This window comes from Furipterus horrens, unplaced genomic scaffold, assembly GCF_987537825.1.
Source record: "Furipterus horrens unplaced genomic scaffold, mFurHor1.1.pri manual_scaffold_3, whole genome shotgun sequence".
NCBI lineage: Eukaryota > Metazoa > Chordata > Mammalia > Chiroptera > Furipteridae > Furipterus > Furipterus horrens.
The window spans coordinates 15,567,242-15,592,906 of NW_028327173.1; the positions used below are offsets into that span (position 1 = coordinate 15,567,242).

Sequence of the window (25,665 nt, forward strand, 5' to 3'; positions counted from 1 at the left end):
GGAGCAGAGCTGGGATTTAAACCAAGATCTATGGATGCTGAGATTGTGCTCTGCTGTCTGTAGCAGGGCCAGGCCCCTGAATTAAAAAAACTAATGCTATCTACACTTTACATGTATTATTTTATTTAGTCTTGCAGCCACCACTAAATTATCACCTCCATTATAACACTAGGAAAACTGAGGCACAGAGAGGTTAGTATTCTGCCCCAGTTCACACAGCAAGTGAACGTCAGAGCTGAGTATTGAACCCAGGCAGCCTGTGCTGCCTGGCCTGGCCCATGGGTGGCACAGACACCATGGAAACAAGACAGTTATGGCCCAGGGTCCACAGATGACCCCCAGGGACCAAAGGCCAGCAAGAAGTGGGTGGCGGCACAGGCTGGAAGTATGGGCTGCTGGGTAGGGGGGAAGTGGGGGGACCAGAGTGGAAGGCACCCAGTGCTGATTGGAACAAGGTGGCAGCACTGGGAGCCCAGCCGGCCTTCATTGATCTTGCCCGGTGTTCCAGCCACCAGGCGGGGCGAGCACTGGGCAGGCTGCCGGTTTTCCCAGGTGTGGGGACACCCTGGGGGAATGGCTTTTCATGTGGTTATGGAGTAGGCCTGCCACCCAGCACGTGGGGGAGGCCAGGGCATGGGGGGCATGCTGGCAGAGTGGGGGACTGGAGACTTGGAATCTCACAGCTAGCAAATGTCAGGCTCCTGGAGACAGTGTCAGGGACCCTGGGCCCCCGGCTCCGAGAATGTTAGAATTTTTGTCGTCAGAGCTCATGTTTATCTGAGCGCTCACTGTGTGCCAGGCACAGCTCTGAGCTTAATTCCTTTCATCCTCACTCTGTCCTAGGAGCTGGGTTCTATGATTACCTCCACTTACAGATGGGGAAACTGAGGCTCAGTGGGGTTAAGCAACCTGCCTAAGGTCACACAGATACGAGGTTTTGTCTAGAATATAAGATGCCTAGATCAGAGAGTCTTAGAGTGTGGGAAGCACTGCGGTCAGTGTTGGGAGGGCCTTGAAGATCCTTGAGCCCAACTCCCTCTTGTGGGAGAAACAGGTCTGGGGAAGGCACATGGGTTCTTGAGGTCACAGGACGACCAGTCGCCAAGGGGAGGCCAATGGCAGGACCCACCACTCCTCCAGGTCATCTCGGGAGCTTGGCTGGCCCCTGAATGCGAGGTGCCTAGGGCACGGACCCCTTGACCCTCAGGGAAGACCTAGTCTGCTACATGTTACCAATCTTTCTGGTTGGTAATCAACAGTTTCCTGCTAGCACACCGGAAGTTCTTTGAAACATCTAATCTGAATCCCTGTCGTTGCAGGGAAACCCTCTTCCTTCTCATTTTGCAATGTGAGGAATTGGGCTTTTGATGTGAACACTTGGAGTGGGTGTCAACTTAGCAGAACAGGATGGTACTGGGGACAGGGGCTGGTGGAATGAGAACCAGGAGTGGGGAAGAGCATCATCGATTCTTTCTTCCAATCTGCCCTACGGGGATCTGCGTGACTGGCCCCCTTCTGTCTCTCTGCCCTCATCTCCTTCCATTATCCCTTTCCCTCTGCTGCTGTTGCCACACTGACCTCCTCTCTGGTCCTCGACACACCAGTCACACACCCTGATTGCAGGGCCTTTGCACATCCTGTCCTTCATATCTGTCTGTGTGGCTCAACTCCCCACCTCTTTCAGGTCCCTGCATCGCTGCGAGATGCCCTCTGTGAGCTTCTGTGGTTGGGCAGAGTAATGGCCCCCAAGGATGTCCACATCCTGACCCCCGAAACCTGTAAGCCACCTTACATGGCAAAAGGGACTTGGTGGGTACGGTAAAGGTTAAGGACTTTGAGATGCGGAGATTATTCTGGATTATCTGGGTGGGCCCAATGTCTCATGAGGGTCCTTACAGGTGGAAGGGGAGGCAGGCAGGACAGTCAGGGGAGATGTGATATGGAAAATGAATGGGAGAACCAGAGAGATGGGAAGAACTTGACCCAGAGGTGCTGACTGTGAAGAGAGAGGAAGAGGCCACCAACCAAGGAAAGCAGGTAGCCTTTAGAAGCTGGTCAAGGTGAGCAAGTAGATTCTCCTAGAACCTCCAGAAACACAGTCATGTTAACACCTTGCTCTTAGCCCAGTAAGAGTCATTGAGGACTTCTGGCCCCCAGACTGTAAGGTAATAATTATGTTGTATTAAGCATGGTGATTTGGTATTTTAGCAGTAGGAAATGGATACATCCCTCTCCCGTGATTTCTAGCTCTTCAGTACAAGTATCACTCCCTGGTAAGTTATGCCTTTACCTATGAATCGCTGTCTCTTTCCCCCTTAAAAGGAGGGCAGGGTTTTTGTTTTTTCATTTGGTATTGCATTCCCAGTTACAGTTGCAGATTTATTAAATAAAAACACAGAACAACCAGTTAAATTGAATTTCAGATAACCAGCAAACATTTTTTAGTGTAACATTGTCCCAAATGTTGGAATTATTCATGGTTTGCCTGAAATTCAAGCTATTTGAGTGTCCTGTATTTTGTCGGGCAACTCTACCCCAGTTGCCTAAAAAAGTGCTTGGGTTCATTCTAGGATCTCAGTCAATATCTGTTGAATGAGTGAAATCAGTAAATGAATGAATAAACATAATCTCTAGCTTAAAAATCAGTTTGACTTTCAGAGTGCCTGCAGGTATAAGTGGAAATAACAGCAAAAAATAAGAGCAAAGAGCTTCGCAGCCCTTCTTACGCACCAGGTTCTGTTCTGAGTGCATTACAATTTTTCACTCACTCACTTCTTGCAGGAACCCAATGAGATCATTAGCCCATTTTCCAGAGGAGGAAATTGAGGCGTAGGAGGTTTAGTGACTTGCTCAGAGTCACACAACCATTGACAGAGCCAGGCAATTCAAGGCCCTTGAAGAACCCGGCTCACAGAGCATCCTCGCTCTGTCTCCTGACACACTCCCCCGCAACAGAGCAGATTTTTTCCTTTCTAATAGCCCATGGTGCCTCTGCAGGAGGTGGCCTTCCCCACTCTCTGCCTGCAGAACTCTTGCTTGTACACCAAAACCCTGTCCTAATTTCCCTTTGTTGTGGGACCACCTCTGACCCTTCCAGGAGGACTTGGCCCCCCATGGGCCCTTGTTGGAATGCATTTTAAAGACTTACTGTTGTGTCCTTTTTCTCCCCCAGACCTGTGACCTCCCTGTCGACAGAGAGGGGTCACTTTCAGCTCCTTGGCCACAGAACTTAGAACTGAGCCTGGCTCTAGGGGGGTTTCCAGAAGCATTTGAGGATGAATAAATGAATGAATGAGCGAGTGAACGAATGAACGTCATTCCCTCTCAGCCTGTTTTAGAGTCCGAAAGGAGACAAACAATCTCTAACTCCCATCCCCCATCTCTTGAAACAAAACACACTTTTTCTGATTATAAGAATAATACGCATTCATTAAAGAAAAAATTAGAAAATAATAAAATTATGAAGAAGAAAATTAAAACCACCCATAATCCTGCCACCCAGAACAATGGTTAACATTTTGGTTTTTAGCCTTCTGGTGTTCTTACCGTACGTATAGATTCAATTTTTTCTCTCCCCTTCCTGTTCTCTCCCTCCCTTCCTTCTTTTACAACGTTGGGAACATATAGCACATGTTTTGAACCTGCTTTTGAAACTCACCAACATATAGTGTGCATTTCCCCATGTCTTTAATCCTCTTCCTGATGGCAGGGGACATGCCTGCACTGACTGGGCATGGTGGGGATAGGAGTGTGGAGACCCCACCCACCCGCCCACCCACCACACCAGCTAGGCCATTGTGGTGGTCCCTTGTGGTTGGCTCTTTAGAGTGCTTCTGGGTTTCAGCCATGAAGACACTGCTGGGAGACCCTGGTGTGGACATCTTAGCCGCGTCCCTGATTCCTTTCCTATCTTAGGACGAGTTACAGGCGGGGGCCCAGTGTGGGCACTGTTGGGCTCTTCAGCTTCACTCCCACCAGCAGCCTTGGCCTCTGGGCTTGGCAGGAAACCAGTGAAATTATTTATCCTCCTTTGAGGAAAAGCCCTGTTCATACCCAAGACCTCACTGCTTCCATCTGGGCTGAAAATACCCATTTATTCAGCCACTTGTTCACATTATGGTCTGAGGCTCATGGTTTCCATCTCAGACACTCGGCTGCAAGCAAAAACAGCCTCAGAGATGACCACAGACTGAGGGTGCTCGTGACCTCCATCCCGTGTAGATGTCACACTTGTTAATAATTCCTTGACTGAGTCTCCTCGGACCAGGCCCTGTGCATCGCAGTGTGTCCTCACAGTCACCCTCAGAGGCCGCGACGGCTGTCTCCCATCGTACAAGTGAGAACACTGAGGGTCTGAGAACTAAGTGGCCCCGCAGGGAAACAGGGCATTTGGGGTTCACCCCAGGCTGGCCTGATTTGGTGTGAGGCTGACTCTCCTGCCCTCCAAGGACTGTGTCCATTTAGACCACTGATTCTGCCTCTGTAGACCACTGAGCTGTGGGCCTTGGAAGCTGGGAGTGCAGAGCTCTTTCCCACTCCCCTGCTGCCTGCTACCCGAGGCGGACACGGTCGTAGCATCAACAGGAAGCCAGGACAGAGCTTTGGCCTAAAAGCTGGGTGGCCAGATCCTGCCCCCTGTCCTGATTCCACGTGTGTCCTGGGAGGTCTCTATGCCTCACCTTCTCCACCTGTAATGTGGGCGATCAAGGGACCAGGAGTAGCCTCTTGGGTTTGCGGCTGCTCGAGCAGAGGAGTGGTGGTCCTCAGTGCTGAGTCAAAGGGAGAAAAGGTCTGTCAGACAGGCCACCTCGCCACAGGCAGCCACGCCTGGTCTTTGGGGACAGGAGGAGGCAGGTCTGGGTCCTGGGCTGGGCTGGGAAGACCCGATCGCCCCAGATGGAGCCTGGCCCCCTCAGCCCCTACAGATGGGAGGCTATTTTTTAACCGACCCCACAGGAAGAAGAGGCCAGAAATGAACTCAAGGGGTTAACCCAGGCCCCTAGGGACCCTTCCTATTTGCATCCTCTTTCCCCTCCCAGCCAGGGAGCTGTGCGGCCTTCACTGGAGCTCCCTGGAGCCTTCCAGAGCTACAGCACATCTGACTGGTGGAGCTGGAAGGTCCTTGATTGGCCCAAGTGTGATGGGTGCAGGCACTGAAGCCCAGAGGGGTCTGACCAGGCCTGCCTTCCTCACTGCCATCTCTAGGTCACCTCCTCTGCCTCCGTCTTCCTGGGGTGACCCTGCCCCTCCTAGCCTCAGTTTCCCCACCTACCAGGTGATGTGTCCTCCAGGCATCAACAAGGCCTCTCCCAGATAGGCAACCTCTTCGGAGCCAGGGCCTCCTCTCTGTCCTATCAATCCTGGGTTTCCTCCAGAAGCATCAGCTCCCTGGACAGGGGCCAGTAGAAAGTGTCTGGGGACCCCCAGAAAGAGGAGCGACTTCCTGAGCAGAGAAGTAGGGACCAGCCTGGGTAGGAAAAAGCAGCTTCCCCCTGTGGCCTCCCTCAGACCACACCACCAGGTGTCCCTTGGTCCCCACAAGCAGAGGTTCCTGAAAAGTTGGTTGTCTGTCACAGTGGGTGTGGCCTCTGATGTGTGTTATCTTGTGTGAGTATGTGTGCTCACATGTGGGGTGGGGGTGGGGTGAGCAAGGGGGGTTGAGGGGTACTAGGTAGAGGGGGGACCAGACTTTGGTTGCTAAGCTGGGACAGCTTGTGATAGAAGCTTCACCAACCACACCCATAGTTTCTACCCGGAACCTCTCTGCTGGTGCTGGTCTAACCTGAAGGTGGGGTGCACATGGGCGAGGGGCACGTGGAGGCAGGCACCGGGCACCAATGCTCTGAGGGCCTCTAGGAAGCTATGACCTCTGTGAATGCTTGAGGGAAGCGGACTCTGACTCACCTCCTTTTATTTATTGTCTATTTAAAACAATATTGTTAATAAATAACATTAATTGAATCACACACACACACACATGCCTGTGTGATACCGTAATGAGCACAATGAAAAAACCTTGGAAAATACAGAAAAACACTTAAGAAATGTTGAAGCCTGAAATCGCGGAGCCAAAGCACCTTTGAGGGGTAGGGGTCTTTGGGGTCTTAACAGAATCATATCAAGCACTTCACATGGGCTGCTGGCAGAGCTAAGCACTTTAAATATTATTCTACTTAATTCTCTGTACTGTTATTCTCCCCATCGTACAGATGAGGAAACTGAGTGAAAGGGACATGAAATATCTCCCTTGGGGAGTAAGTGGTAGAGCCAAGATTCGAACCCACGTCTGGCTAATTGGAAGGTACACCTGCTCTCAGCGTCCAGGTCTCAATCCCTGAGAAAATTGTTCATTTACTCATTCCTTCTACAGTATTTACCAAGCACCTCCTATAAGTCAGATCTAGCTCAGCCCTGGGTACTCGACCGTGAACGAGACAGACAAGTCCGCAGTTTTAGCCCTCAAATGGCCACAAACCGAGCCCAGCCTTGACCACAGCTTGATCCCAAGTCCAGGTTGTGGCTGATTGAGCTATGATCCCACCTCCCCGACTCAGCAGGAACCTGTAGAAGCTTTTCATCAGTGCCATGTATCGAAAAGCCACAGTCAGGTGATCCACCTTACCAGGCCATCGACCATGACCTCAGGTGCATTACTCTGGGCCAAACCTCCCCAGGACAGGGGCTTGCCTGGAGCTGGGGGTGGCCTTGGGCCTGGCTTGACCAGGGTGGATATAGAAGCTCAGTTCCCCGCTTGCACTTGGCCGAATGAGCCACTGCACAGGGGTGTCCTGGGAGAGTGAGCTGGTGTGCACCTCCAAGCAGTCCCAGGCAGCATTGCTGAGCTCAGGGCAGCCACTGGGGGGCTTCCATGTCCCCAAGTCCTCAAACCAGGTCTCCTCGTCCTGACAAGACCCCAGACATCCTAGGACAGCTGGGGAAGTGTGACTCCTTCCACTCAGTTGGAAAAAGTCAACACGCGGGTCTGGTCTGGACTCCCTCCGTGCTCCTGCACTGTATTTTGGTTACTCTGAGTGTTCTCCCCAACCCTCAGTCAAGGCCAGCTACCTAATTTAGGGCACCCAGCATGAAATGAAAATATGAGGCCTCTGTTCAAAAAGCAGGAAAAAAACACTTCACTTTCTTCGACAGTTGCTAGACCTGTCATGGTGTGTTGTATCTGCTATCTCACATCACACTTCTTTGGACCTGGGGACACTGTGGGGTGAGTGCAGACCCTCACATTCACCTGGGTTCCCACCCTCACACTTAGTGTATGGGTCACAAGCCCCTGTCTCCCGAAAACCTGTACTCATGCCCAGGCCCTGCCCAGGCCCTGCCCAGGCCCTTCCCACGGCAGGAGCGGGGCACCCTTGCATCAGACTTCACTTACAAAACACCAATCAAATGATAGAATTATTAAGAATGTCAAGATAGCAACCACAGAGCATTGAACCCAAGTGTGGGGGCTCCCTTCTGACCTTGAAGCCCATGACACCCCCTGGGTTGCAGCCTGAGAGGGGTACCCCAGCTCAGACAGGAGGGTCAGCCACCCAACTCCGAGCCTGCAGGGGTGCAGGGGGCATGTGTGGTATGAAGTCAAGCCCATGTATTCAGGAGCTGGGGGACCCTGTGGCAGTGGTGAGCAGAGCCTCTGTTCAAACCCCAGCTCTACCGCTTATAAGCCCCGGGACCTTTGGCTGGTGGCTTCGCTTCGCTGGGCTTCACTTTCCTTTTCTGCAAAATGGGGACACAAATACTGGCCTTGGGGTTGCGAGAATTAGCAGTGATGTCTATAAAGTTCTCCTCGTGATGCTGGCACAGGCGTGGTGACTCAGGGCAGGCAGACAGGCAGGTGTGGGGTCCATGAACAGGCAGAGGCATGTCTCTGTGCATGTCCCGCATCCCACATGGGGACCTGGGAAGAGAATTCCGAGGTACTTCAGCAGGATGCCCAGGGCAGTAGGCCTCGGCACGATGCTGGAACAAGCAGAACCTGCACTAGGTGGGAGGGACCCTTGAGAGACCTGGGGGGGCCCAGGGAGAAGAGCCCAAGGGGAAAGGCCCCCACCAAAGTGCTGTTATGAGAAGGTTAACAGGAGCCCCTGCCCAATGAGAAAGAGGCCCCTTGCTGTGGCCCTGGGCCAGCCATGGGGTTTGCCAGGCTCCTTGGGGTGCTCTTCAAGCTCGGCTCTGACCGTGTCCCCTCCCTGTGTCTCAGGTCCCCACCTGTGCTCTGGGGAAGGAGAGGACCGCCACGCCCCAAGCGCCTGCTGAGTGGACCGTGCACTGTGTTTTTCAGATCTCCCTCCCTTGCTCCTCAGATGATTTCTGGTCCACCTTTCCAATGAGAAACCTGATTCTGAAGTGCCACCTTCTGCCGGGGAAGGGGACCAGGGGACCAGTGGGAGCCAAGGGATGTTCCTTGATCCAGGAAAGCCTGGTTAACTCATTAATTTGATGAGTTGCTGGGCTGTGGTGAGGTACACAGGCTCCAGATACAGGCTACCTGAGTTTGAGCCCCAGCGGGGTGACCTCGGGCAAGTGGCTTAACTCCTCTGGACTTCAGTTTCCTCATCTGTAACACGGGCTTAATAATAGCAGTTGGTCTTACGGGGTTGTGAAGATGAAATGATCAAAGATAAGTAACGCACTTAGTGCCTGGCATTAGTAGGGGCTGTGTAAGTGTTTACTGTTAATATACCAACTATTTAAGAGTTGACTTGTCGTTATTTACATTTTCTAGGCGAGCTGTTTTCAAACAGTGTGCAGCAAGAATGTTCAACACATTCGATACCTGACTGTTTAGTCAGAGGTACTGACCTCATTCCCTTTAGACTGTCAAATAAAAGAATGACAACAGTCAACACAAAAAAAAGGCATCCTGTACGAATAAATCAAAATTATACCTGGTTTTTTTTGTCAGATTGGCAATAAATATAAGAAATTTTTGGTGTGCCATAGAGTTTTAGTAATTAGTTTATGTGTGCCACAAGATGAAAAAGGCTTGAAAATCGCTGTTCTAAACAACTACGTATTTCCTAATCCCAATTTTGTGCTGTTTCTTTTTGTATTCAGGACACATACAGTTTTCCTTTCAAGTTTCATACAATTTCTTAGGTCCTTCAAAAGATCATTCTCTGCCCTGGCTGGTGTGGCTCAGTGGATTGAGCCTGGCCTGCCTGTGAACCAAAGGGTCACCAGTTCGATTCCTAGTCGGGACACATGCCTAGGTTGTGGGCAGATCCCCAGTTGGGAGCGTGCAAGAGGCAGCCACACAGTGATGTTTCTCTCCCTCTCTCCCTCCTTTCCCCTCTCTCTAAAAATAAATAAATAAATAAAGATCATTCTCTGCCCCCACAGCCATAGTGGAGTTAACAGCTCTCCTTAGAGCAGCTTTTCCCAAAGTGCCCCCCCCCCCCCCGCCCCCTCCGCCACCCCAGGGAGCCAGCACACCAGCCCAGGAGGAGAAGCCTATGTGCATTAGCATATCAAAGGCTCTGGAAAGTTCCGAAGCAGAACACTCAGTGAAACAGTGTTTGATACAGCCATTCCCACTCTTGTTCGGTCACAGAGCCCCTGTATTTCTGCTCAACACCTGACAGCATCTGCCACACACGCCTTGGGAGAGGTGCCCCTCATTTCCTTGTTTCTAGGAAATGGCAGACAGGGTGAGAGCTGTGAGCACCTCCCCTCACAGAGACGAGTGGTCTCCCTCTGCGGAAGTCATCTCCAGTGATGAAGGCTTCCACTGCTCAGCTGGTCCCCTGTGTTCTCGCCCTCACTGTCTGATCCATCCTCGCAGCAGCCTGGGGAGGTCAGCAGAGTCACTATCCCCATCTTCCAGGTGAGGAGGCCGAGGTTCACGGAGGTTAAGTGGACACACAGCCAGTAAGTGGCAGATCCGGGAGACAAACCCACAGCTTCTGATTCTAAACCCATATGCTTTCTTCTGTACATTAATAAGAAGAATAAAAATAGATCCCATTTTGCCAGAATCAATCTTCCCCGGTGATACGCTTTTGGAAATCTAAAGCTTCCCTCCCCTCCATGACATTGACTGTGTTAAAAACTTAACATCTTCAGTAGCTTTGCTGTGATTATGAAAGGCAACTGTTCTTTTATATATATATATATTTGTTTATTTACTTATGTATTTATTTTTAGAGAGAGGGGAAAGGAGAAAGAAAGGGAGAGAAACATCACTGTGTGGTTGCCTCTCATGTGCCCCCAACTGGGGACCTGACATGCAACCTAGTCATGTGCCCTGACTGGGAATCGAACCAGCAACACTTGGTTTGCAGGCCGACACTCAATCCACTGAGCCACACCAGCCAGGGCCATTCTTCTTATATATAAGACTTTTCAAACATTTTGAGTTGGAACATGAGAACCCCCTAATCTCACTCCAAGAGATAACCTGAGTTAACAGTTGGACAAGTACTCTTTCAGGTCTGCATGATTCAACAAGGTAGCCATTAGCCCAGGTGGCTATTTCAATTAAAAGAATTAAAATGAAATGATTAAAAATCTGGTCCATCAGTTGCACACGTTGTGGCTCTGGGCTAGCACATTGCAAGTATTGAGTGTTCACACGCAGGAAGTGGCTATACTACTGGGCAGTATGGACATACAATGTTTCCATCAGCACCGAAAGTTGTATGCCACAGAGCTGCTCTAGACTCTTCCTAGACATGTCCTGACACATGTGCACAATGATTATTAATATTCTCGATGAAGTTCCTGGATATGTCATAAGTCTCTCTATGGTCTCATCCACAGAGGGAAAAGAGCCTCTACAGGCAAAACACAGACCCTTGGAAAAATAGTCTAGAAGGAAATATGCCAAATGATGGTGGTTTTCTCTGGGTGATGAGATAACAGACTTTAATTTTACATTTCCCGCGTCCTTCAGGTGAGCTACAGCATAAATGTAGGTGTGGTGGGGATGCTGTGGATTCATGATTTCCCTAATGTTCTTGCTTTTCTAAAATCTTCCAGGTAAGATCTCGCCCAAGGCTTAAGTTATTATTATTATTTTTTAAATTGTGGACTCCTGAAGAACAGAAGCCTGCATGAGCCAAAGAAATAAAGAGCAAAGAAGGAAAAGCGGACAGATTTATTTCCAGCCTAGGGCTGTTGTAGGCACGACGGCTTCATGGGCATAAGAGCCGTGCAGGCGCACAGGGTCCTTGCTTAGAAGGGCCCTGTGCTTGATTTTAATGTTTTGTGGTCACTGTCCTGAAATTCTTAATGATTTCTTAACAAGGGCCCTGCATTTGTCTTTTGCACTGTGCCCTGCCAATTGTGTCATGGGCACTGGTCCTGGGATTCTCCCCAGGACGGGGCTTGTTTTGACTGCTCTGAACCTCCGCCCTTGTCTTCATCAGACCACAGACGTGCTCATCCATGGAGCGCTGTACGTATCTGAGGACAAGTGTGTTTCAGCTGCTCAGATGTGTGTCTAGAGAGTGATAAAAATAGGACTTGAGAGCGGGTGCAGGAGGTATGCCTGTGGTCTCTGTCCATACACATACACATGCTTGAGGCACACATCTACACTGGCCTATTTCAGAGAGCAGTGCAGTGCATCATGGGGTTCTCTGCTCCACACCACCGCCCAGCTCAGATCCTGTCTGGATCTCCACTCCTTGAAGGCCATGCCCAACCTCCAGGCCTGGCCACCTCCTCCCCAATCTCTTCCATACCTCTGCCATGCCATTCACTCTTCCTGGACCACTAATGTTTCTTTCTTCTCCGATGTACCTATTCTAGACCCATATCAGATTTTGCCCTTTTGGGGAAGCCTTCTGAAAGTATTTGAGAAGGGCCTGAAGGTAAGTTGGTGGCATACAGGAGGATATGAGTCACCTTGCCTGGAGGAATCAGGGAGGGCTCCATGGAGGTGGTGAATCTGGACCTTAAGGAAGAAGAGATGCCTGCCAGGTAGAAGGGGGAGTTTTACTGGGCTGACATGGATGTCAGATAGACCCTGGCATGAATCTGGGCTTTGCCTGTTACTAGCTGTGTGAGTTACTTCCCATTGCTGAGCCTCAGTTTCCCCAGCTGTAAGATGGGGATATTAACGATAACACCTACTACACGGATTATTGTAGAGATTTAGTGAAATGAGATATGCTTGCAAAGGAACCACCACAGTGCCTGGTAAGTCATCAACAAATATGGTTCCCTTCTCCTTCCCTCACTGCAGGTCACCCCATCACTCTGAGTCTATTTGTTAATTCATCTCTGCAATGGAGGTAGTGATGCCCAGCACACAGAGCTGTGATGGGGATTTCAGGGAGTAACAGAATCATTTGTAGAAGTTCCAGAAAGCTAAGATTCTTCTGCATTGACAGGAAGGGCACAAGCTAGAGGGGTGCTGGCCTCTCACTGGGGTGCTTTTGCAAGGCAAACTCTTTCCTTATGGCACAACAGCTCCAGGAGGGTAGCTCTTTGTTGGTTCTGTTTGCTCCTGATTCCCTTGTGGGTAGAGCAGTGCATGGCATGCAGTCGGTGCTCCATAAATGTCTATTGAATGATCAGCAGCAGCAACTGGCCCACTTCACATCCCAAGCCCTGAACACTGGGAATGCGAGAACCCAGGGAGACCAGCCCTTTCCAGGGAGACTGCCTCCAGATTTCTGCCACAGTGCAAGCCACAGCATTTCCTGAGCTCCTGCTGTATGCCTGGCTCTGCCCAGCCCAAGGCGGACCCTGGCTCCACAGCCCGACAGGGCAGGGGCAGGGAGTAAGATGGCCGACACAGCGGCTTCGGAAGAGGAAGAGAGAGGAGGGGTGGCCTGCAGGGCTGTGGCTGGGCAGAAACAGGCCCACTCCCGGCTGCAGTCCAGGGGAGAGCAGGCCCAGCTCACCTGCCCCTGGGGGTGGGGGTTGGGGGGTGGGGGTAATGCCTCTTCCTCTTTCTTTCTTTGAAAAAAAAAAAAAAAGGTTTTCCTCCTAAATCTACAAGTCATGTTCAGTGTTTAAAGGTTTGGAAAACACACAATTACTGAAGGAATTAGAAAGGAGGAATTAGTGCATGATGTAGTATTAACTGTGACATTTTAGTGATTCCCTTCCAGTCTTTTTTCTAAGGTGGCCTTGTTTTGTCCCCACTGGGCAGAGATATAGCGGCTTGTAGAGGAGGACCAGGCTTGCCCCCAGGCCTCTCACCACCCCTAACATGGGGCTCCTTACTCTAGCCATCCTGGACTCGACACGTTGTCAACAGGTCTGGCCTCCTGCCACACTTCCTCCATGGCAGGGTGGGGGAAGAGGTCCAAACTCCTGCTCTTGCTACCTCCATGGGGAGCGGAGAAAGTCTAGCTCCCCACTCTTGTTTTCTCCACGTGTGTGTGTGGGGGGGGTCCAGCCTCCTGAACCTGATTTCTCTATGGAGGAGGAAAGTCTAGCCTTCTGCCCCTGTTTCTTCCATGTTGGTGGGGGGAGGTCTAGCTTCTTGCCCCTGTTTTTTCCGTGGGGTGGGGGCAGAACTTAGGTTCACTGAGGGGCTGCTGATGGAAAATCCTCAGGGAGAGGGCACTCCCCTCTTTTCACCCTTTTAATCTCACCCTCTGGTATGTTTGAGCGCCCCAAGTTTTCCTTCCCTTAATGCCGGCCACCTTTCCCCTCTTAACAAAGGTGAGCAGATCAGGTGAACTCAGAGACTGTAAAGTGCACGTGACTCACAAGGCCCTGCACTTTTAAAAAGCCCCAATGCGCAATGCTTCAGTCCAAAGGGGCTGAGCGCTTACGGTGGTATTTTAGTCACTGCCTCACAGTGAAGGGTGTTTTGAGGGGGGGCTGACTTTGGTCACCTCTTTAAATCATAAGTTATGGTGTCCGCTCTTTCCGCCCACACATAAGTCTGAACTGCTTGCCAAAAACACTTTTCCCAGACGCAAAAGAAAACCCCAAAGAGGAACCTAAACCTTCATGTCGCTGCACCGATTGGATGATTGGACATGAGAGCCCAGGCTCTCACCAGCAAGCGTTTCAAAGAACTTGCTAGACGGTGAAGGGGGAAGTGAAGGGAGAAGCTAGCAACCTCTGGTGCTGGTTAGTCGTTGGTTCATTCATTCATTCATTCATTCGTCCATTCATCCTCCCTTTCCTCCATTCACTTAGCAAGAGGCTCCTGCTCCCCAGGGGCACCCTACTGACAAGTGGGAGGCGAGGGGTGCCTGAGGGCAGGGGTGTGCTCTCCGAGACCTGGAGGGGAGAAGGGGAGAAGGGGAGAAGGGGAAGGACCCGAGGAGAGGAGCAGGTTTCTCACCTTCCTTGTTCTACTCAGTCAGAGAGCCTCTTTTGCCCAAGGAGGGACAACATAAAATAGTAATTATTGAATAGTAAATATAGTGTTTATGGACGGCTTGCATCTCTGCCTTCCATCATGGAGGTCCTGTAGTGAGCACATAATGTATATTGTAGCATTAAATCTACCCCACAAGTCTTGAGGTGGGTACTGTTTGTTCTCCCCATTTAACGGATGAGAAAACTGAGTTTCCAGAAGGGAAGCACTCCATCTAAGGCCACGCAGTGAGCAAGGAATGCATCCTAGGTCTCACAAAGGCATTTCCTGTTGCCTCCTCCCCAAAGAGCATTCTTTTCTTCACCCTCATTTCCAAAAGGCATCGAAAAAGGGCCTGGCAGTGTTGGAGAGGGAGCAGGGGTTGAAACAAGGGAACATCTGCCAAATGGCAACTAATCAAACTGGAGGCACGCTGAGGGGCCCAGGAAGGCTAGCTGTGCTGCGTGAGCGCTCACTACGCACCGGGGCCACATTTAGGGCTTCAGGGCTGGTCAGGTTCGCTCTGTGCAACCACCCTTGGCTCCTAGCCTCATCTTAGAGAGGAGGAATCAGATTCAAAGAGGTGAATTAATATGTTGGGTCCCCTGGTATGAACAGCTCAGATCTGGTCTGACTCCTCAACCGTGTGCAAAGCAGAGAGCTGGTGTCCGGTTCGTTGAGAAAAGTCAGTTTTCCTGCTGTCGAATTCAACCTTACACAAGACCACACCCCTGTGTGGAACTCAGAACCTCTCCTGAATTTGCTCACCGTTTTTGATTCTTGTGACTTTTGAAGGTCTGGCCGAGGGCGTCTCACTCCCAGCCCCAGCTCCACAGTTCCCAACCCCCGCTGCATACAGGTGCTTCCTCCAGCAGCTGCTATTTCAAGGCTGCTGATGGAGGCCTGGGTTCCAAATCCCCCAGGGCTAAAGCCTTCCCTCCCTCCCCTTTATTTTCACCAAGGAAGACAGGTACACAGCACTAAGGTGGGAATGATGGGCTGAGTCCTGGGCTGGCCCTGGGCCTGGAAGCTCAGAGGAGCCCTGGCGGCTGCAGGTGGTTCTGGGGAGAAGCCTGGCAGGGTGGGGGTGGGGGTGAATTCAGTCTTGAGGATTGGGTGAGACTCTCCAACCACTCTGGGTGGCACATGTGAGGAAGGGTCTGCAGATGAGGCAACCCCAGGAGAGCTGGTGCTTCACCTGCCCCACCAAACCCTGAGCCCAGGCCTCAGTTGCCCCATCGGTGGAGGAGTCTGGACTGGCAGGAGTCAGGGGACAGTGCTGTCTCCCTGCCTCTCAGAGCCATCTGGAAGGTCAGGTTTTCAGGCCCAGTCGCTCAGGGTCATCCATCTCCCGGCCCCCACTCCTCTGTAAACTCCCTGCTCCCTCAGGTAACTGAGCAAGCCTCAGCTTTGATGCGGCCACTCAAGGCTGCGCTGTCAATGGGCCCTCTATGTGACCAGTGGGGCCGCTGGCCGCGTAGTGGGCGCGGTGAGGCCTGGACACACAGCCCCACTGTGTGGGGCCAGCTCATGCCCGCCCAGACCCTGTGGCTGGTTAGGGGCTCCCAGGAATGCCCTTCCAGCCTGGGGGGTGCTTTGGACAGGCAGGGTGGTCTGGGGAGACGGGTGTGTGCAGGGTGGCCTCAGGAGCCACCATCAAAGGGGCCTGGCAGAGGTGGCGCCAGGTGAGTGCCGTAGTGGTCTTGGGATGGCTGGCAGTCAGTCCATTCATCTCCCAGGGTTGGTGGGGGAGGGGAGGCCACCATGGGCACACTACTCAGGGTGACCAACCGTCCTGGGGTATCTGGGACTTGGGACTTACAGTGCTAGAGCCGGGAGAGTCCCCTGCTGTTGGCCCTGCCCAGAGTCCAGGAAAGGACACAGTAACTGACCTCCCTGGTCTGGGTAGCTTCCTTCCTGTCCAGCGACCTCTGAGTCAGATCGTCCCAGCAAGACCTGCCTGGAGTCATTTTGCCCACCCCTGCTTCCACAGGGGCCTGCCTCATGCTGCAGGCCATTTTCCATTTCTCCCAGCATCCTCAGGGGAGGAGCTGCTGGCCAACCCCCTAGCTGCTGCTGAGACCCTTGGCCAGACAGTCGAGTAGCCCTGGTCCTGTCCCAGCCCCCGCCATGCACCGCGCCCTTCAGCCCTCGCAGCAGGCGCCCACATCGTCTTATTCTGGCTGCCTCCACACCTTGGCCCAGGCCATTCCCTTGCCTGGAACATCCTTTCTGCCCTTGTCCCCTCCTTACCCTGCAAGACTCAGCAGAGTGTCACGTCTCCAGGGGAATTATTCTCTCTGCCTTTTTGGCCTCCAGCCCCCACAGCTCTCCTGCCCATAAGATGTATTACACCCTGGTGCAGTTTTCAGCTGATCCATCTTTTCCCACACCAGCCCGTGTGCTCTTTAAGGGCAGGAAGTCTGACCCAGCCAGTCACCTCAGCACCCGAACCCCCAGCACAGGGCCAGGCTCATAGTCATGGAAACACCTACTGAGCACTTACTCTGTGCCAGGCAGCCTGCTCATCTCATTCTTTCCAGAGCCCCATGAGGTTGGTGTAATCATCACCCCCTTTTACAGATGGAGAGACAGAGGCACAGAGAGGTGAACTGACTTGCCCCAGGCTACACAGCTCGTGAAAGGCAGAGTCAGGACTCGAACCCGGAGAGTTTGATTCCAGAGCCCAAGCTCGAATCTTGACACTCTACTCCTTAATAAGCTTCGGTGGAATTAATGAATAAATGAAAACCTTTGCCTCTCCAGGGTGTAAATCCTGCCTGTGGCAGTTGAGGGTCATTTTCCTGGGTTCCCTGTTCTGGGAAGGGCACTTTTGCCTGTAGGGGTGAGTTTAGGGGTACTGTGAGGGGGACCTGCTTTGAGGGGTTGCCCCAGGGGATGCAGAAAAGAGCCTCATGGGGCTTCAGTGGAGGTGCTGGCCCTCACTGGAGCTGTGGATGGGCCCTCAGGCCTCCTAAGGCCATTGCCGACATTTGTCAGCTGAGGAAACCAAGGCCCAGAGAGAGGAGGGGATGTGCCTGTTGTCATGTGGTATGGCCAAGTCACAGCCATTAGGTCTCAGTTTCCCTATAGGCCAAAGAGAAGAACAGGTACTGCTTGTCCTGCCTGGGAGAGTCCCAGGAGCGGAGACGGGAGGAGGATAAAGTGCAGAGAGCCCAGTGGCTCCCCAGGAGGCCCCTTGGCCCTCTCAGTCCTGCCATCCCAGTGTCTGGAATTCTGCCACCAGCCTGCCAGTTCTTGAGGTTAAGCATCATTTTCTCCTCGTCTCCTCCTCACCCTCACCTGCAGGGTGGAAGCACATGCCTCCCACCCTCCTCCCAAACCTCTTCTCCACAGTGAACTCAGAGGAGTTCTGGTCCTCGCCTCAAAATGAATGCTTCCTACTCTGCTAAGTCAGAGAAACCTGAAGAGGGGTTGGGGGGGCAGTCATTGGATGCCACTCACAAGGAGTCAGACCCTTCAAGGGATCCAGGGCTCTGCCTTACTGCTTCCAAGAGGCCCCTAGGCAGGCCCCTCATCACTAGTTGGGCGTAGAGGCAGGGGGTGCTTCAGCCTCAGCCTGCCTTTGCCGGTGCAGGCACAAGAGCAGTACCTCCCTTTGGCCTGTGGGGACACAGGCAGCAGGAGCTCAGTGCTGGGGACCACCCTGGGGAGGTGGGGGAGTAGAAATAGTAAAGGCCACCCAGGGGGCTGAGCCACATCCAGGAGCATCAAATCCAACTCATTTATCCCCTTTTATCTGTGAAAGAATGGCAGCCCAGAGATGTCAAGTGACTCAGATGAGTCACACAGCACATGGGTGGTGGAACCAAGCAGAGTACAGGGCAGTGGTACCCAAACCTTCCCAGGCTGTGTGTCAGAACTACCTTGGGGGGATGTTCAAAATCACATGTTCCCAGGCACCAACTCAAGAGAGTCTGATTCCACAGTCACAGGTGGGAACTGGGAATCTAGGTGTTTAAAAGCTCTTTTGAGGCAGTAATGTCCCATACCCATTGGCTTCATCACCTCTGGCTGAGGGACTGGAGTTTCTGCTCATATAGAATTCAGGGGGGTTCATGAACTTGAGCAGGAAGCACACAGACTTCTTTCCTTTCACTAACCTCTAACTGAAATTTAGCATCTTTTTCCACAATGACTCTGTCACAATGGAAATCACAGATATTCGCCCGTCTCGTTAGGGTTCTCACAGATGATCCCGAAATACTGTTTATGCTCATCACCTACCATCACTGTGTGCCAGCAGCTGGTGTGAGATCTCTTCGTCCACTGTGGTACTAAAGAGTCACATGGTCACAATCTCACAACCTGGCTTTTTCACAGTTTGCTAACTACATTTTCAAAGATTTGGTTTCCTCTGTAATCCTACGGATTGTGTTCTATGCCTTTAAAAATATGATTCTGAAAAGGAGTCCCCCTGAAATTCCAGATAGGTCTATGGACCAGAATAGGTTAAGGACCCTGAGTGGGGCAGTGTGGAGCAGAGCTCTACAGGACCCAGAGCTTGGATCTCTGTAGGGACAGAATGGGCAGCCCCAGAGACAGATCCGGGAGACAGGTCCCCCGAAGTGAGCTGTAAGTGGAACATGGGGAACAGGCCTGGGCAGGAGAGAGGGCACCAACAGGGTGGACGGAAGTTTTCCATGGAATTGTAGGGAAAGCCTCAGACCCCAGACCACAGGCCTCAAGCCTACAAGGCACATCAGTGTCTCTGTTCAGCAGGGATCAGCCCGCTCTTCCCAGTGGGCACACAGTTGGCCACCATCCACCAGCCCTCCTCTTCTTCTCCCTTTGTGCTGCCGTCTGCCATCTCCCGGGCTACACAGTGGCTCCAGGAGCCCGTCCTGCGTGGGCCAGCCCACTAGTCCCGTCTCCCAGTGCTCCTTTGTTTTAAACTCGACATTTCTTCATTTTGCTCATGGAGAGATACAGATTACAAAGACCCAGCAAATGGTTTTTATAAACTCTTATTTTCTTGCCACAGAACAGCCTTTAATTAGCTCCGAGGACTACAAAGGAAACAGCGTTATAATGGGGGCGGGCGGCTTAAAGGAAAGAGCCCACGGCTCTCGGCTCCTGAACTGGGGCTGCTGCTGTCACCAGCCACAACCAGGTTTGGTGGGAGTGTCCCTGATGCAGGGACGGCAGGTCCCCCTTCCCCTCCACTCAGTCCCCATCTGCAGCCACACAGCCTGCCTCAGCTTTTCACCAGAGAAACAGTCCTACCGTCAGGCAAGCCCTTTGGACAATAAGCACCCAAACGTGCCTCAGTCCCTGCCCAGAGGCAGCCGCCCACGGACTATTAGCCAGCAGTGGGACAGGCAGAAGGGCAGGTGGACAGTCAGGCTGACTTCAGCGTCTTAGCTGGGTAACTGTGCAACACCAGCCCCCCAAACCCCAGAGTTCTAGAGCCTACTCAGCCCCTCTGTTCGGGAGAAGAGCTGGTCTCCACGTCCAGCCCGGGGACACTGCCCTCAGATACAGCCCATTCCTAGCCTCAGACCATCAGCATATCACAGCCAGAGGGGTCTCTGGAGCACAGAGAGGTTAAGTAACTTGACTAAGGGTGCTCAGCAAGGCAGCCCCCGAGTTGGGACTCAAGATCAGGGACTCCTGACCCCCTGTTTCAGGTGCCTCAGACCCACCTGGGCTTCTGCTGAGGAAGAGGGTAGGAAGGCAGCAGGGGGTTGTCTGAGGTCACAGCACACCAGCCCCATAGACCTAAAGTCAGGGAAAATCTCTCCCTGAATTCCAGCCCCAATCAGAGGTTCTAAGTTGGGGGTCCTAGACCCCTATCCTTGTTGAGGGATTCAACCCAGACCTCTGGGTCCCTTTAGGCCACGAACGGAGGCAAAAGCTACCCAGAAACACCTTCTCATCCTCTGCAGCCAAGTTTGCAAACCTTCCCGAGGCCTGCTCCCCCCTCGCCAATCCAGTCTCAGTGCCATCCAGAGCGACACAGGTTCTCAGTAAAAGCCTGCAGCCCCCTTTCCCTCTTGCTGCTCCCCTCTCCCCAGGGATCACCTGGAGGAAATGGGAGAAGGCCCTCAAGAGGGTCTCAGGAAGGGGCAACCTTGCCTCCGCCTGCTTCCCAGCTCTCAGAAGCTGGCCTGGCTCTGGGAGAACTCAGTGTCTCCTTCAGTCCGTGTCTGCCTGAACCCAGGTGGAGGGTCCAAGCTCTCCGGCAGGGTCAGGGGCTGGGGCTGCAGGACCCAGGAGCCCTGCTAGTGAGACAAGAAGCGGCGGGGCACAGGGACACCCCCCAAATCCCTTCTACATCAGGATCCACCGAGATCTTCCCTTTGAGGTCTTGTGGCATCCATTGCCCCCACCACTGTCTCCATCAGCTGAGGACAAAGGTCCACTTTCCTCCATGAGACCACGGAGGCCACCAATCCCTCTTCCCACCTCAGGCTTTCAGGGGCCAGCGGATCGAGGTAAGCAGGCTGCGCACTTGAAGGCAGCCAGGGTCGTTGGTGGAGGGACGTGGTCCGGGGCCTGGCCACAGCTCCCCACCCGAAAGGACCGGCCCAGGGCCCTGGGCAACAGTTACTCACCGCGGATGAAGGTCGGCGTGTAGGTCGGGAAGGAATCGAAGATGCTGTTTGATGCCATGACCCGCTCTGAGGAAGGCGAGAACTCGGCCCTTCGCAGGGACGGGTCGGGATTGACTTGGTTGGCTGTTGCTATATTTTTTTCCTAGCTACTTTTGAAAAATAAAGGGGTGGTGGTGTGTTGCTTTTTGTTTGTTTTTTTGTTTTGTCTCTTTTCCCCCCCTACTGCTGCAAAAAAGAAAAAAGGAAAGAACGCGAGAGTGTGTGTGAGCGAGAGAGAAAAAAAAATCCCCAAGGAAAGTAAGTTTCTGTTTGTACCCAAGAATTTGGATTCTCGGTCCCACAGGAATGTCTAGCCACAAATTTTCAACAGAAGCGTATGCAGAGTGTATCATTAGATGGCGGGAAGGGGCCTTCGGCAGCCAGGGCGGAAGAGCTCACAGGGCAGCAAGAGCCAAGCCAGGCCAGCACCAGCGCCACGGGGAATGAATGAATGAGGCTCACCCCCCGACAGAGCCCAGGCTCCAGTGGGTGCGAGGGTGGCCCGGGGGTGGGGAGGACCGGGAGCCAACCAGCTCCTGCGCAGGGCCCTGCAGGCAGCTGAGGGCCTGGCCTTGTGGTTCTGTGGTTGAGGGACCAGGCCTTCCCAGTGTCAACCCAGCCTCAGCTCACAGGATGCAAGAAGCCAGCTCGCGGCCTTGGCCCATTGGCTGGGCTGCGGTCACCTGGGCCGTGATGTCACGGCCTCTTAGATGATCTTGCGGCTGGCTGTCTTTCTCTTTTTTGGAAAAGGAAAAAAAAAAAGAGAGAGAAAGAGAGAAAAAAGTGATGGCTTTTATTTGTGGGGCTGGCCTCAGCACGCAGCCCAGAAGCAGAACTGAAGCAGCTGAAGCTGGGGCGGCTGGGGCAGAGGTTTGGATCCTGCGGGTGACTCTTTTTTCATAAAGGCCAGTGTTGGCCTGGGCAGGCTAGGAGCCCCAGAGGGCCCTCACCGGGCACTGGGAGCCTGGACCCCCCAGCGGGCAGAGGGCTTCCCTCCGTGCTGCGCTGCCCCCTTGCCTCCCCACCCTCCTCCCCGCCCCCAGCTCCTGGGCTGCAGCCGAAGGCCCATTGTCCACCGCCACTGATGCCAGAGAGGCGTCCACATGTGTGGCTGGGTGGCACTTCGGGGGGGTTTATGGGAGTTGGGATTAAGTACAAATAGGAAACACATGAAGCGCCATCTCCAGTGTTCACGCCTCGCTGCGGCCTGCCCACCGAGAACAGCTTCCCTGCGAAAGCCGGCAGCACGGGGTGCGGTGGGGCCTCCACGGAGCTTGGCTTCTGAGGCCCGAGCTTGTCATTTAAGGCCTTTTACTTATTTCGCTCACCTGTGCCTGCCCTTTGGGTTCCCTGCTCCAGTCTAATGTGCCTGGGCTTTCCTGCCGCCTGGCCTTTGCTCATGCTGTGCCCACTCAGTGTGCCTTTTGTCAACCCCTTCTTGAATCCTTCATGTCCCAGAGGGTTTGAGGCTCAGAGGGACTCAAAAGTAGAAAAGACGTGGAAGATGATTTTACCCTACACTTTCCTGTTCCCAGAAGCTAGGTCAGGCATGGAGGCAGGAGGGTGGTGACTTTTACTATTTACTTTGCAATCTATTCTCCCATTTTACAGGCCAGACCACTGAGGCCCAGGACATTGGGGTCAGCTTGTGCAAGGCCCCACAAGAACTCTGAGTGGGATTAGACTACCAGTCTCTGACTCACCAGCCCTGGTCTCAGCCATGACCACAGCACCCTCTGCAGCCTGGGCCCTGCCCCTGGCTTCTCCAGGGAGCCCACACTTGGGGCCAGGCCCCAGCACCAGCTTCAGGCTCATGGTGGTCTCTGTAGGCCAACACGGAGCAGAAGGGGCATCCGGGAGAAGGAGAGCCTGTCCAAAGTCCCACAGAGGCTCATTTCTGCTACAGCTACAGAGTCACCTGGGAGCAGGACACCCTCGGACACTCACTGTCTGTGCCGCATGTGTTGCTCCATGAAGGCTCAGTTATCTGTCCCCAGATGGCGATTTGTTGCTGGTGGGGTTCTAATTTGATGGGAGGAAGCAGGTTTCTGGTGAAAACCACGGAGCTCTGGAGCCACATTTCTAGATTCCAGTCCCAACTCTGTTGACTCCCAGTTGCAAGACCATACGGCAAGCCACTTCCTTTCTCTGGGCCTCAGTTTCCTTCCCCGTAAAATGGGGATAACACATTTGTCAGAGAGACAGGCAACTGGGTGAGGACACCATAAACATTGGTTTTCTTGCCTGACTCTCAGTGACGTTAATTTGGGCTCTGTTATGAGTAAGCACAGGTAAGGAACCATCACAGCGTGTAGATAGACAGACTGTCTCTGATGTGAACTCATCGGCTGGCCGGGCCTGGGCAGGGCCGTGCGCTCAGTGGCACAGATAGAATCTGCCAAGGGGCCTCTGCCTCCTGGTTAAATTCGGAGCGTTGGGGGTCTGCCATGTTGTGGACTAGATCAAAGACGGACACAACTGGAAAGACCCCCTTTAATAGAAGCAGAAGCTGAGGCCCCCAGAGGGACAGAGACTCACCCCAGCTCATAGTGAGTCAGTGGAACCCAGGCCCTGCTTCCCAGCTTGGGAGTTCTTTCCACGTAACCAACACCACCCCCAGTTTCTAACATACCACCCTACGCACTTGGCTGTTTTTTTCCACATGTAAAAATGGGCCCCCAATAACACCTATAACTTGGTTACCCCAAGGGACTCTCCCTCCCTGGGAAACTGAGTCCAGGCCCAGGAAGGGGAGGGGTCCCAGGAGACTGTGGGCCCAGGGGCACATCTGCCCAGCAGTGGCTTAGTGCATTCCTGGAGTGGAGCAGCAAACTCATACTGGGCACCAGGTTTCGTCCTTCCCTTAAGAGGCTTGTAATATCCACATGACCCCTCAAAAGCACATGCCAGACTTTGAATGAACCCCAGGACCCTGCCTGGGGAAGCAGAAAGAATGTTCCAGGAGCCTGACTTTGGTACTTAGGAGCTAGGAGATCATGGGCCAGAGGCTTTATTCTTCTGAGCCTGCTTCTGACAGAGCCTGTGAGATGGGGCCAATTGCAATACCCACCTTCCAAAATTGCAGAAAGGATTAAATGAGAAAATGTTGATTGTGCCTGGCACACTGGAGGTGCCCAGTTCCCAGGGTCTCCCTTCCCTCCAACTTCTCTGACTGCGTGTTTTCTTGGCAGGCAGTGGGCAGTTGGGTTTTCTCTTCTTCTCCATTGGAAAAAATGATCTGATACCATAGAAATATCTGAACCAATTAGATGAGGTAAAACCAAAAATCTGGTTGAAAGAGGGAGTCATAAAAGGAAATAGTATTTGTGTTCTTTAAATGTTTAATTTTAAATTTACATGGATAAATGTGCCTTAAACGGCCTTCCTCTTGTTCCTCTGGTTTAAGCCAACCCAGATGGCATCTCCTATAATTTCCAGTTTTGGGTCCTTTCAGGTGGAAAATGAATGTAAAGATGCTTAGGAAGCAATCAGCATCCAGTAGCATCTGGATTTTGCTATTTCCCCCAATCTTTTACAACGTCCTTCCCATCCTTAAGTCAATTTATTTTTTTAGTAACTTGCCTTTACTGAGTCTTTCCAAAGTATTCAACCTGGTTTTCATAGAAACGGACACTCCAGCTCTGCATCATATCATCAATAACATAGCATCACGATCAGTGAGGGGCCAATCAGGAAAAGAGAAGCCACTCTAGCTACTGGAAATCGAGAGAAGTTAAATCAGGGGTTATAGGCAACACAGTGCTCTTCCTCCAAAAAAGATGGTGAGGAGCCCCAAGATTTGGGAACAGCAGAAGGTCACCCTTTGTCATGAGGAACACAAGGAGAGGTGGTGTTGCCAGGGACTCCTAGTGGAGGAAGGATCATGGTAGAACAGTCTAGCATTTGCTGGAGCCACAGAGGAGACTCAGCCGCTAATGAAGATTCCCTGAGACAAAGAGTTAAGGGGCTTCTCTCTTCTTCTCATCTTTCAATCCTTCCTCGTGCCTCCCATTGGTCAAGTAGAGCTGGAACCAGCCAACTTAGTGTAATCAGACCCCTGAATTATAGAGCCAAATGGGGGAAGGGGTAGAATGGATCTGAGGGCAAGCTGTCCCTGGACTGGTATAATATCCAAAGAAGTTCTCTAACCACGAAAACCCACTGGGCCCTCCCAAAAACCCGTGGAACAGGTGTGACTCTCTCTACCTTTCAAATGAGGAAAGGACCAATCCCAGGACTGACCCCCAAGTTCTAGCTCCAGGAGTCAGCGCAGCCAGCTTGGATCAAATGGGGAGCAGATTTGAGGTGGGCCCTGGTCTTGGAGTTCAAATTCTGGCTTTCCACCAGAAAGCCAGAAAGGTGCTGGAGTGATATGGCTACCTGCTGCAGGCTAGCCAGGGGGCTCCACCTCAGGGCCCAGCACAGAGACAGCAAGATACGATGCCCCTCTCTGGCTCCCCCGTCCCCGCCCCCCCCTGAAGCCAGGCCCACCTTCTGCTCTACTGGAGCTTAGGGCTGCAGATGGGGCCTCTGCAGGCCACACAGCCCACCCAGGGACCGGGATACTCAGGCCCAGCAAAGGGATCATTAGCTAGGGACCTACTCCGTGGGAGGCACATGCTGAGAGCTTTATGCACAGTGTCTCTCAGGACAGCCAACCATGCTCAGTGCTCTCCCTGCCAGTTTCCAGGGCAGTGAGCTGAGGACACCTGCTCAAGGCCACCCAGTCTGCAGGTGGTGAAGCAGGGTTCAAACCCA

General features: G+C 52.7%; 1 protein-coding gene across 1 annotated transcript in view; it reads right to left on the reverse strand.

The window, feature by feature from the left end:
* The window catches only part of RUNX3 (RUNX family transcription factor 3), a 57,963-nt gene extending 36,575 nt beyond the window's left edge, over positions 1-21,388 (reverse strand). The window contains exon 1 of the mRNA XM_090268809.1: positions 20,869-21,388. Coding sequence (XP_090124935.1) covers positions 20,869-20,926 — 58 coding nt within the window. The 5' untranslated portion in view covers positions 20,927-21,388. The remainder of the gene's footprint in view (positions 1-20,868) is intronic.
* Positions 21,389-25,665: the final 4,277 nt, after the last annotated feature.